The 12,582-nt window shown below is 53.6% G+C and overlaps 5 protein-coding genes across 5 annotated transcripts; 2 read left to right on the top strand and 3 right to left on the bottom strand.

Annotated features, from left to right (window-relative positions):
• Positions 1 to 482: 482 nt before the first annotated feature.
• J7T55_011658 (40s ribosomal protein s4) lies at positions 483 to 1,676 on the bottom strand (the record flags this gene model as incomplete). Its single annotated transcript, XM_053136465.1, has 4 exons — positions 483 to 783; positions 845 to 895; positions 1,054 to 1,477; positions 1,664 to 1,676. The coding sequence occupies 4 exons, from the start codon at positions 1,674 to 1,676 to the stop codon at positions 483 to 485; spliced, it is 789 nt and encodes a 262-aa protein (XP_052999464.1).
• An 862-nt stretch (positions 1,677 to 2,538) lies between these two features.
• Positions 2,539 to 4,284, bottom strand: J7T55_011657 (myb dna-binding domain-containing protein; the record flags this gene model as incomplete). The annotated part of the gene is made up of 1 exon (XM_053136464.1): positions 2,539 to 4,284. The coding sequence occupies one exon, from the start codon at positions 4,282 to 4,284 to the stop codon at positions 2,539 to 2,541; it is 1,746 nt and encodes a 581-aa protein (XP_052999463.1).
• Positions 4,285 to 5,165: 881 nt separating this feature from the next.
• J7T55_011656 (uncharacterized protein) lies at positions 5,166 to 6,102 on the top strand (the record flags this gene model as incomplete). Its single annotated transcript, XM_053136463.1, has 4 exons — positions 5,166 to 5,227; positions 5,288 to 5,603; positions 5,659 to 5,741; positions 6,075 to 6,102. 4 exons carry the CDS (start codon positions 5,166 to 5,168, stop codon positions 6,100 to 6,102), a joined length of 489 nt encoding a protein of 162 aa, XP_052999462.1.
• Positions 6,103 to 6,200: 98 nt separating this feature from the next.
• J7T55_011655 (uncharacterized protein) lies at positions 6,201 to 7,223 on the bottom strand (the record flags this gene model as incomplete). The annotated part of the gene is made up of 1 exon (XM_053136462.1): positions 6,201 to 7,223. One exon carries the CDS (start codon positions 7,221 to 7,223, stop codon positions 6,201 to 6,203), a length of 1,023 nt encoding a protein of 340 aa, XP_052999461.1.
• Positions 7,224 to 8,611: 1,388 nt separating this feature from the next.
• J7T55_011654 (wd repeat protein) lies at positions 8,612 to 10,822 on the top strand (the record flags this gene model as incomplete). The annotated part of the gene is made up of 4 exons (XM_053136461.1): positions 8,612 to 8,849; positions 8,912 to 9,043; positions 9,172 to 10,587; positions 10,662 to 10,822. The coding sequence occupies 4 exons, from the start codon at positions 8,612 to 8,614 to the stop codon at positions 10,820 to 10,822; spliced, it is 1,947 nt and encodes a 648-aa protein (XP_052999460.1).
• Positions 10,823 to 12,582: the final 1,760 nt, after the last annotated feature.

Raw genomic sequence — 12,582 nt, 5'->3', positions numbered from 1 at the left:
GCCATTGGTTAGGATGCCTGCTGCGGTCATACAAGGGAGGTCAGATTCTTTAGTAATAAGCAGACTATATGAAGCTTAAATGGCTGCAGAAAAAATCGTTTAGCCCAAGGTGTGGCCAAGTGGCACACACAAACTGTGTTCAACATGCCGACCACATCACAAGTTGTATTCGAGCCGGTTTACAGCGAGCTAATAGTCAATGGACTAGGCCCATTGGTTCGTTCGGGATGCGACGATGTAATATGTGCAGCCTGTAAAGGGAGCAGTGCGTAGCACGGCAAGGCATAGTTCTTGGGAGAGAAGATAGGACGTTTGCAAGAATTCATTGACCCATCGGCATCTTCTGGCCGAATCTTGGGTATTTGCTATCTACCATAGCTGAAGTTCAAAGCCATAACGTCCGTAACTCCTTGACCATGCTGTCACTTTTTGTGAAACCCGATTGCCTTTTGACCAATTGACCCAGAAATTTCATCAAGCATTTACTGACCAGCGATGGCGTGAGCACGGCGGCGATCACGCTCCTCAGCGATGGTAAGCTTGACACCCTTGCCCTTGGGCAGGGAGATCCAGGGCTTCTCGGCACCAATGACGAAGACGTTGGACTCCCGGGTGGCGAAGGTGTTGTCAATGGCATCCTTAACGTGGACGATGTTGAAACCACCATCGTGACGCTCACGGTGGGTGATGACACCAACACGACCCATGTTACGACCACCAGTGACCATGGCCAGGTTACCAATCTCGAACTTAACAAAGTCGTCGATCTTACCAGTGGACAGGCTGCGGTAAATAGATTAGCATCTCGTCCTAAGGTGTAATTGAGGATACCGTCGAGACTTACTTGACCTTGACAGTGTCGTTGACCTTGATGAGAGGGTCAGGGTAGCGGATGCTGTAGTCAAGCAGGTTAGCTATCAAGGGGATTCTCGAACATACCAACCGCGGATGATCTCGCTTCGATCGTGAATCGCTCTTCCATCGACGAGGGCCGACGTGGGAGGATTCAACCAAAGCTTGGTCCAACGGCTGACAGATGTCGGAAGAACTCACGTTCTCGCATCATGCGTAACCAAGAATGGGATACCGCCACGGCCCAGCTGGACGCGCTTGACCTTGCCGAGCTTGTACTCGGCCTCCTCGGCCTGGATGCGGTGGACCGTGAAGCGGCCCTTGGTGTCGTAGACGAGGCGGAAGTTCTCGCCAGTCTTCTCGATGGTGATGACGTCCATGAAGCCGGCAGGGTAGGTCACGTCGGTGCGGACCTTGCCATCAACCTTGATCAGGCGCTGCATCATGATGGACTTGACCTCACGGCCATTGAGGGCGTACTTGAGGCGGTTGCGGATGAAGACGATGAGGGGCAGGCAGTCGCGAGCCTTGTGGGGACCGGCGGAGGCCTTGGGGGCGTAGGTGCCGGACAGCTTGTCCAAGAGCCAGTGCTTGGGCGCGCTGAGGCGCTTCTGGTGCTTCTTAGCTGTTCATCAAATTGCAGTTAGCATCGTTGTCGTGGTGTTGCGAGTGTGGCCTCGACGCCGAAAGACCGCTTGATTAACCATGTTGCAAACGAGGCAATCCGATTGCATTGAAGCGGACTCAACGTTGATCAAGCAGGCTTCGGCATCGAGACGGTTGGAAATGTTTGAGTTGATCCATCACTTACGTCCTCTACCCATTTTGGCGGTCTGTTGGTGGGTGGTTGTCGGATGTGGTCGTCTTGCACAGGTCGGCGGAAGGAAGAAGTTCACAAAAAACCCAGGCCTTGCTCAAAAAGTTGCTTTGCACCACAGAATTTGCGAGCTTGTGGGTTTCGGCACCAAAATGCGCTAGCATGGTTTAGCGCCGGATCCACGTGACCGTCATGGTCCGTGCTGCCGCTCAGCTTGATTTTTGGGGGGGGGGGGGGGGGTTGATGATGCAGGCTCCAACTTACACCCGCCTCTGCACCATGTTAGAAGCCTTGTAACGTATGTTTCCAATCTATTTCAATTACTTTTCCAACAAGCAAGTTGAACATCCAGAGTACATTTCATGGCTCCAATGTGCATTAGTCCCATTTCAGATGCACTATCGCAAGACGGAGTCCATAAGGCTGTTGCTCTCATACGTTGGGCTGGGTGAGGGCTTTTGACACAAGAGGGAAATGCTTCCGGCGGTCAAATTGCTTCGTTGGATTCTAAGATCGCTCTAGACTCTAGAATAGTAGACCTACTGACAATCTCGCAACAGCTCCCTACGGGTTGTTTTGATCGCCTGTCCGAATTACTCCGTGCTCGGCTCCAGCAGCCGCAGCATCTTTAAGACACGCTCCGACGGTAACGACAGAATTCCGCTATTTCTGATCCCACAGTAAATCCCTCGTCACGCCGGACTCCCATCGCAGATTTCAAAAAAGTGAAATGATAAGTTAGTAGTAGTAGAAGAAGTAGTAGAAATAGTACATCCACTCTCAGCATTGCAGAGAGGAACGCCGTTGCTGTCGTTGTGGACTAGCCCCCATCCTCACACGGTGGCCTGCATCTCGCTGACTGTACAACTTCAATCGAGTAATAATCTCGATATATCCATAGCTTCCAAGTTGCCAATGAAGGCTGACGAGCCCGCCTGTTCCCCTGCATCAGTCCCATCTCCGTCCAAGGTTGGATCCCTCGCGTATGAGTCCAGCCCAGGCAACTCATTGGGGTTGTTATTCACTGCCGAGCTGTGTGAAGGCAGCGTGGCCGTCCCAGACCACTTGTGAACCATCATATCCTCCCTAGACCCAGATCTGTTCAAATGTGGCTCCAGGGTCATCAGTGAGTTCTCATTGACCATCGTATTCACAGACGGCTCCATCACATTACTCCTCGCCCTCGAGGGCCCTGGTGCAGTCTCTTTCGCTTGGATCTGCCGCTCCTCGATCTGCTTATACGTGTCAGGGTACTTATTGCGCACCCGATCTCTGAGATCGGTGGGCTGTCGGCTGGACAGGTCAAATCTCGGATCGCGCTGGATCTTTGTCCAGGCTGGCCCATACATCTGAAGGCCCTCGAGGATCTGATCGTCATCTTGCTGCGTAAATGGCCGTCTCTCGCGACGGTGTGACTTCTTGAAAGGGCCGTGAATGCCCATCTTCTGTAGGTCCTCGAGTTTTTTGCGATGTGCTCGGCTCTTCTTCGGCTTCGTAGTGGAGTCCGAGTCTTGTTGGGCTGACTGTGCTTGACTTGACGGTGCACATTGGTCATTTTCCTTCTCCCAGGAAGACGCTTGCGGCTCCTCTGGATCCGCGAGTATGTCCTCCAGCAGCAGCGCCGTCTTCGTCTTGCTTTTCAGCTTGGGCTCAGCGGGCGGAGCACTAGCGCAGGCCTCCTGGTTGAGGCTCTCTTTGCTCTTGCTGTGCGAGACGCGCAGCTCGTCGGGGCAGCACGTGCGGAACCGATCTTTCAGGTCGCCGGCTGTTCGTCCATTGAAGTTGTACACAGGATCATCCAGGATGCTCGTCCATTTTCCCACTCCGTATTTGTTGACACCAAGCAGCAGGTCCCTGGTTTCTTCCTCTGACCACTTCCTCCGCGGCTTTGCGGCCTTCCTCTTCACCTTGGCCGATGCCTTGTCCGCCTCCGGTGTCGCAGTCTGATCCTGCTGCGCTGGTGGTGCAGCCCTTTCACTTGCATCCTGCTCAACATTAGGCATCACATTGGTGGTGAATTCTTTTATTGGGTGTATATTCGAGGCGTTTTCATTGTCCTCGAGCGCGATCGGAGGGAACACGGCCGCGTTAGGCGGGGGTTCGTACAAGCCATTGATGATGGGTGGGACGATGTTCTGGGCAGACTTCTGCTTCTTCAATGGCTGGGGCAGGTGCATAATATCATCTTTGATAGTCACTGCCCTCTGGCGCTTCTTTGTGGACGCATCGTCCGTTGAGAGCGGCGGCTCCGGCACTTCGTCGAGGATGTGACTTAGAGACAGCTGCGAGTCGTTGACATCCGGGTTGTCGTAGAGCATGCGCAGAGATATGCCCCCGCCGGTGTGCCGGAGCCCACCACTTTCAGGGTATCGGCCATTGTACTCCTCTGTGATTGAGGCCAGCGGAGGGATGTGCTGAGGTGCTCTGGACGTGGACTTGTCGCTCCTCCCATGTTGACTCGCATCTGGTTCCAGAGGCGGTAACGAGAAATTCGACGACTTGGCAAAGCTGCTGAAGCTCTGTATCGGAGGGAGGTCGGGCGGGGGATAATTCGAGGTCTCGGGAGAGTTCGAATCGTTCAGCAAGTGCATCAAGCGCGGCTCAATTGTCGCCATCGTGACATCCCACAGTAACAGGGGGCAATGCCCGCTGTAAGGAACCCTGAGGATCGAGAGTGCGGTCGTGAAGGCGATACTTCGCAGCCATGGAAAGGGGCCCTAGTCCTGGTGCGAAGGACACCCTATCTCGAGGCTCGCGTGCAGGTTGAAGCAGCAGACGCGGGGTCCATTACCCGGAAAGACGAAGGTTCTCTGTCAAAATCAACATTGGCCCTGGGACAATCGTGCAATGCAACGGGGTCGCTTCATCGCGGAGGAGCCTTGAGTGAGCCGGGCGTGAGGGTCGAGTCCCATCCAATTTGCCTTTGGGCCGAGGGGTCAGACTCAATCCTGAGGCCCGGTTCTGTAGTACAAGGATCATCGCATTACACACTCTGGTCTTTGCGCGGGAGGTTAAGCTCGAAAAGATCTACTTAATAAGGAAAGCCGTCGTTAACCTCGACTGATGTTGCTCTCGGGAGTTCTCTAGAAGGAGAGAGGATGTCTTTGTGCCAGGGGTACTCGTGGCGACGCGGTTCTTATCATTCCGACCCCGTACATAGGTGCGTAGTCTGTCCAGAGACTGACAAGCCGCTCGAGGCTGAGTGGAGAGTGATTTCTTTCTGTGCAGCCCCAATACCTAAAAGCTGCTAATGACTGCCGTCCAGTCTGTACGTTACGAAGCGTGGAATGTGGGGCGCATGCTATCTGCACCTATGTACCACATGTGCCGACTGTTAGGCAATGGACTCAACCTCCGACGTCCATCCTCTCCACGAACATGTTTGCTTCCTTACCCTTTGCCTACAGCATAATCTTGACTGGACAATTGAGAACTTAAGAACCAAGACTATACTGCAACATACTTGGCACAGTCTCCCTTCAAGAAGTAAATAGCCATGGCGTCGCGTCTCCCGGCCTTCCCTCGCTTCATTTTCACCATCTTCGAGCCTCTCAGCCTGTAAGTCAAGGAGGTCTGTCACACACTGTTGCATTTCAATAAGTTTAACATCCCTCTCAGCATCGCAGGCTGGGCCGGAGCAACCGTGGATCCATCCTGGTTCGTTAAAGAGCAAACCTCCACGCCCAGCCTCACCGTGGATGACAACTCTAGGCTTGTGGCGCTCCAGCTCGGCAACTGCTATGGTCTGCTCTTCCTCGCAGCTGTCGCCGTGCTGTACACGACCACTGAGCTCAAGGTCGTGCGCAATTACCTGATTGCGCTGTGGATCGCCGATATTGGGCACATTGCAGTGTGCTACCTCGGACTTGGGTTTGAGAGATTTGTAGATGTGGCGTCTTGGAACAGCATGACTTGGGGCAATGTGGGTGCCACAGTAAGTGAAATCATCTTGAAGGAACCTGAAGATTTGCTCGCTAACAAACTTGCAGGCTTTTCTTTGCTTGACGCGGACGGCGTATCTATTAGGTCTCTTTGGCCCGGATGCTCCCGTTCCAAGTGCGAAGAAGATTCAGTAAGAGTATCCGATCCGTCGTGGCTATCAAGGAGTGCCGATAGGCGTTGCTGGCGACCGCCTACTTAATACGCCCACTTAATATCACTACGGACTTCATGGCACATTTACTACTGGTCATCACGCAGCTCCAGCCGTCCCCAGTGATTGTCAGACAACGTGGACGCGGTGTGCATCTGGAAATTGAGCTGTGAAACATCACCATGCCCGCTTATGCCGTTGTACGAGATTCGGCACAGCTAGGCATGAACAGCTTGACGAATTTAAAGCAGTGCCTACTCAGTGCGCAAGATGTCCACAGACTAGCTAACGAGTCACACAAGGGTCACCTAGAGATGAGGCAGAGGACAATTCGATCTGAGACTAAGTTTCCTATTATCGTGGGCATCGAATCAATCTCGCTTGACCCATCGCATCTTGGACCCGAGGCAAAGTCGAAACTCGCTAACCAGAACTCCTCTACATCGTGTTGCCACCAGCCGTGCTTCTTGCGTAAGGTGAAGCAGGCGAGACCTGACCGACATTTGCACCGTAGCCAGAATCCGAGACAGTCTCCGCAAACGTGGTCGCCGGCGATGAGACTGTGAACGTCGGCGCGGCACTCTCTCTCCTCGCGGATCCATCCGTGTTGCTCGTCCTCGTGCTCACATTTCTGCCAAACTCCTCCCCTTCCCCTCCGCTGAAACCAGTGAAGCCACTGTTCCTGACACTGTCCGGCACGGCAGCGGGTAGTTCCACAGGTGCGTAAGAGCATGCACTAGTCTCCGGGATTTCATGGATCTGATTACCCGCAGTAGGTAATTCCGTCGAGTTTGAGTACTGGTAATACTGGTAATGGGGATGCTGCTGCGCTGCAGTCGGATCGCCCACTTTGGGGACGCTTAGCTCCGCCTTCTCATACACCCAGCCCGCAACTCTGTCTCCTTCCTGGACTTCGCGACTCGGCAACTCTGTGCTCCCGGCCCCGTTGTCGAACCACGGCCGGCCGGCATCCGGATTTGTCGACGGTGATGAGACGGAACCAAGCGGCGGCGAAGAGTCGCCAACTAATTTAGGTGGTAGATTGTGCGTATTCATTGTCATATTAGGCTCATTGGGGTCGCGGTTGTTGTTGTTGTTGTTGTTGTTGGAGTACTTGTTGCGCCGCTGCCATCTCTGCCGTCGCCGGTGTCGCCAGTACATAAAGACGGCGCCTCCCAGGAAAATGACACCCACAATGACACCAATGGCTATTCCAGCTTTAGAGCCCGTGTCTAGTTGCCGGGCCGAAGTTGCAGTCTCTGTCGAGGATGCAGATGTGGTCGCTATTGCTGAGTCTGTGGTCGTGGGGGCTGGAGCCGCCGCTACATCGTCATCGTCGTCTGGCGTATCTATGCCGTCGTCGTCCTGTCTCGATCCCAGCTTGTTCCTAATGCTGGCGGCTCCGGTCTCTTCCACCAGCAGGAGCATCATAGCCCCGATATCTAATCCATGTACTGGCATAATGGGCTTCAATGCTTTGATCTCTTGGCGGAATTTGTAAAAGTAGCAAAGGCGACATCCAAGTCATGTCAAAAGAGACAAGGGCATCGGTTATAAGATAGCTGGACGTGACCAAGACTTTCCCTTGTTTCGCTACCCCATATTGTCGTCGAAAATAGACTCCACAGCCAAGCGCACGTCATGGAGACTCGACAATCGACTAGTTGCAAGCACTCGTACCATTTTTCCTGGCATCACGAAATACCCATGGGGCTCGGCCATATTACAAGAGATGACTAGGCACTCCAGGCCGAATGAGAGACCAGCCTGGCGGAGGGCACGTCTTGGCCGCGCGGGCACAGGGGTGGACGAGAAACGCGGAGCGAAACGGTTCGTCTCCAAGACTCTGGGCTGAGGCTCAGCAAACCTCCCAGAAAGCCTAATTACTCGTGCTCTTGTGTCGATCCCGGGCGAACACGGGCGCCGTTACAGGTGGCCGAGGAAGGCTGTGGAGGCTGAGTTATTATAGCAGAACGGAAATTACGACCAAATTTCTAGATGCTGGATATGCAAGACTGAGCTTTACCTAGAAGGCGTTCTAAGATCGCTGCGATCATTGTGATGGCTTAAGAAGCCCCCACGCGACCATCTGCTCTTCGCGTTTGACGCGCAGTCAAACTGTTCTGGGCTCGAGAGAGATGATGGCTTCGTCAAGTCAGATCTGTCAATTGAACACTTCTCGTTCGAGGCGTTTCAGCTCTGGATAATTGAAGTTGAGCAGACAGTTGACGACCTTAAGCTTCACATACCACTCACCTACTGTAGCTTACATAGCTCAGGGCTGAACCCTGACGCGCAACCAGATCTCATCCATGTCTTCATCTAGTCCATCGACCAAGAGGGGAGCAGCTTCCGACGAAGACGATCACTGGTAAGAAAGGCTTTCTGTATCGCATCAATATGGGGTCGGGAGTGCATTTATTATCACTCCACATATGTGTTGTGAAGATGGGCCCCAGTCCGTAAAACCCGGGGTTTAAGTCCGACGTCAGGTTCCCCGACTCAAGCTTTCGAGCTGTCATCCCGCATGTCGTCAACGACCCTGAAACTCCGGTAGAGCTGTCCGATCTAACATAGAACCACGCTTTTCTCTTGACACCACGGCACGGTGCAAACTGTTTCGCAAAGTCGGCCGGCCTCTACGCATCACTCACAAAATCGACTGACTGGCTGACTGTCACTGTCCCCACAGTGGACATCCTGATACAGTACTCAAGTGTCAGGCCGAGTGTCCGTCTGGGTGGCGATAAGAGCTCCGGCGCTGACCTTATCATATAAGCCACCGCCGAATTAACCGAACGACATCACAACACTTAGGAGCCGGGGAACTGTTGCTATTGCTGGCCAAGATGAGCTACAGATATCCTCACGAAGACGACTCGGACGAGAACGGCTTCGGCGAGAGCTTGCAGCAACCGTCAGGAGCTAAACATGACGACTCCTCCGACAGTGACAATGACGTCTTCGAGCCGGCAACAGAGGTCACAGAAGACGACCAGGATGAGGATGAGGAAGATGATGATTCTGACTATGAGGATGAGGGGGAGGACGATGAGGAGGACGAGGATGATGAAGATGCATTTCACGGTCAGTCATGGCCGCTTTGCTTTTGTTATGATTCGCTTATCTGATCGCACCCGCACCTGTAGATGCCGAGACCGGCTACACCGTCGAAGTCGTCTACGGAGGATCAGAAGACAACGAAGAAGGTGACAATGATGAGGAAGAGGGAACACAAAGAGAGCAAAGGCCGGTCACTATCTCCATCGGAAATCTATTGGGTGAGTGTCACTGCGACAGGAAAGCTTAAACTGCTCATCCGGGTCCCGATCGTCTCATCTGAGCACCACAGCTCATCGCATCTTCCTCACATGCTTGGCACTCTAGATACTGACCCTGGGATTGATAGGACGCATAGGGGCCACTCACCTCTCAGCCCAACAATTAATGGCCCTCTTCCACAGCCGAGACCTCGGCCACGTACTCTTTAGTGAGGGCGATGACTGGCCGGGTCCCCGCCGGAGGCGGCAACCCCCAGACCCAAACCGTTTTCCCAAGGTCCCTAGTGACAAGGGTACTGAGCTTATGAACTCGGGCACGTTTGGCGCCACAGACAGAACTGCTATCCGCCACAAGAAAAAACTCGCCCGCCGCATCCTCGACCGGGAACTCGGCGTCGGCGATCCTAGGATTAATCAGGCCGCAATGGCGCAGGAGATGATCCCCACCTCAGAAGCAGACATGATTATTCACTACAGGGCCCCTGTGTACTGCGGGCAGTTCAGCGAGGATGGCAATTTCTTCTATGCTTGTGTGAAGGACTTCAAGGTACGGATGTACGATACGAGCAACCCATACAACTGGCGGTACTACAAGACGGTCAACTACCCTTGGGGCCAGTGGACACTTACAGATGCACACCTGTCACCGGATAACAAGTGGCTGGCTTATACATCTTTACAAAGCCATGTGTGCTTTGCCCCGACAGATCCAAATGACAAGGGCGACCCCTATACACTCGACCTAGGCAGTGGCGCTAGGGACACTGGCTGGGGAGGCTGGAGGGCACGAGGGCACTTTGCCATCTGGTCGATCCGGTTCTCGGGCGATGGGCGGGAGCTCATCGCCGGCAACAATGTTTCGAGCATCATCGTCTACGACATCGAGTCGCGCCGCGTGCTGCACAACATCCAAGGCCACGACGACGACGTCAACGCCGTGTGCTTCGCAGATCCCAAGGACCCACACATCATCTACTCGGGCTCGGACGATCAGGTCATCAAGGTGTGGGACCGGCGGTCGATGGGCGACGGGCGGGAGGCGGGCGCCTTTGTGGGCCACATCGAGGGGCTGACGTACATCGACAGCAAGGGCGACGGACGGTACATCCTTTCCAACAGCAAGGATCAGACCATGAAGCTGTGGGACTTGAGGATGGCCATGTCGACGGAGCGGTACGAGGAGCTCAACCCGCGGCAGCACACGCACCACACGGACTACGACTACCGCATGGAGGACTACGACATGGACAACTGGTTCCAGCACCCCAACGACAACAGCGTGGTCACGTTCCGTGGGCACAAGGTCCAGGGGACGCTCATCCGGTGCCACTTCAGCCCGGCCGGGAGCACCGACTCGCGCTATGTCTACAGTGGTAGCCAGGACGGCAAGGTATATGTGTGGAATATGGACGCGACGCTGAAGACCACGATCGACGTGGGCAAGGCCACGAACCCGGGGAATCGGAGGCACGGCGGCGGCATTGGTTCGAGGCGCGGCTGTGTGCGCGAGCCATACTGGCATCCCAACGCGCCTGTTATCGCTGGTAAGTCAATCTTTCATCCACCCAAAAGCTTGTCCCATCCATCGAGAAAACAGAACTGACATTGTACTTGGCAGCATCTTCGTGGGGTGGATATGATAGGAGCTACGGGACGGTGTCGGTTCACTCGTGGAATGAGAATACGGACGATGATGCTGATGACCCGAAAATGGGCTGGAGTGTCAATGACCATTTGGGGGCCAATCATTTCGGGGCGGAAGAGGAGGAGGATTGGTGAGTGTCTTTTCAAGTGTATAGTCGCTAGCGAGCAAATTATTCAGAAGCAAGGAGTCAGCGACACGGTCACAAGCCACACAAAATTCAATATTTGAGTGACATCGACTTTACTGCTCTTATTTTTGACAAGAGATCTGGCGAGAAAGCAGTATTCAGAGACACGTAGACCAATAGTCTTGTCAATTCAAAATATGGCAAGTTGTTTTCTAGTGGTGAGTGCCATGTTGGTAGATTGGACTCCCAATGACAAGGAGCAGTGTGGAAATGGAATTATCTGGACATTGCCTTGGATTGATGGTTGAGCTGGCAAGGCATCTAGGTAATTTCCCCTAAGTATTTAGAAATAGTGTTCGAACAGGCCCTTCCTGAGTGGCCTCTAGGTCTCGCAAGAGAGGTTGGTAACTTCAAAGTTCGGCTTCCTTCTTTCGAGCTTTCACATGCGCGTTCTGGGTTGAAAGCAACCTTAGGTGAGCTCAGAAAACTGCTGGAGTTCAGGTGGTAACAGGAAGAACTTCTAGCCAAAGTCACTTGTGAACCAGCTGAACGCAAGTAGGAAAGTTGTAGCAAAATTGTCATGCAGAAGCCCCTTTGTCTCGACTTTGGCTGTAAGTCGAGCAGGGAGACCCGCCTCCACCCGACTACCGGGATCTGTAACTCGGAATCCGGGTCCCCACCTCCCGGCAGGAGTCGTCGCCGCTTAACTTGATGAAGCTCCAGGCCCAGACCCCAGATCCAGGCTCAGACCCATGCACACAGGTCATCCAGGAGCTCCAAGCTCCGACTTCAACCCAATCCCTCGCAGCCTCCTCCGTCCATTGACTCTGACAACCCTTCATCGGTCTGTCAGCAAGGTGGGCTGTTATCAACTGCCACTTGTATCTGGTCACGAACCCCAGTGTCTTCACTTCCAATCATTCCCTCTCCCATTGAAGACCCCGACTTGCGACACCCCTGCGCAGTGAGCACCTCGAGACGTTCGCCCTTGCGACCTCCCCCCTCCACCCAACATCTACAGCCTCGCTGGACAGCCCTGTTTAAGAGCCGCCTTTCGAACACTAGTGTCTCGACTTCGCGCCCGCCAATTCCCATAGATCGAATCTACTTGCAAGACAGACTGCACCAGCTGCCCGGTTCTGAAGAAGGAAACAACTGGTTTGGAATCTGCTTGGTCAACACACTTTTCCGGCCTTTACGATCCCTTTGGCTCAAACAAAAACCAGCTTCTTTCCAAAGCAAGCACTTTTTCGGTGAACTGCAGCTGCGAAGTCTGGTTGACTAGCCTAATTCGACTTTTTCGCCAAACCGACAAATTCAAGGACGTCGCCAGATCATTGCGAATACTAACTTCAGTTCAAGCCCTTGGCGTCCACAGCTTTACAACTCCTTCTGTGGCAGAAGAACTTTGCCAGAGCTCTCTATTGGAACAGGATCAATCGGGCTGCAAAGCGTTTATCTGTCAATCATCTTTTTTGATCCCACGTGCATCAAGGCACGCTTGTACACAATTTACATTCCAAGGCTTTGCAAAGTTGGGGAGAAGATTGCGAGCACAGAGCTTCATCTTCGGAAAGACAGATCCAGAAATCATTTCAAGAACCATCAGCTGGGAGGATCTCGCGTCAAGTTGTCTGGGGTCAAAGTCTTGTTTCGAAACTCGGAGTGTACGTATCGATGACTCTGTCTTCCATCATGTTTTCTTGTCCCTATGTCACCGTTTCCTCTTCTCTCTCACGCCTGCTTCCACTTCGCTCTGACGCTGGC

Source organism: Diaporthe amygdali (genome assembly GCF_026229845.1).
Source record: "Diaporthe amygdali strain CAA958 chromosome Unknown NODE_2_length_3802984_cov_64_841326, whole genome shotgun sequence".
Taxonomy (NCBI): Eukaryota; Fungi; Ascomycota; class Sordariomycetes; order Diaporthales; family Diaporthaceae; genus Diaporthe; species Diaporthe amygdali.
Note: the sequence above shows the minus strand (reverse complement) of the source record. Positions and strands in the feature narration are given on the sequence as shown.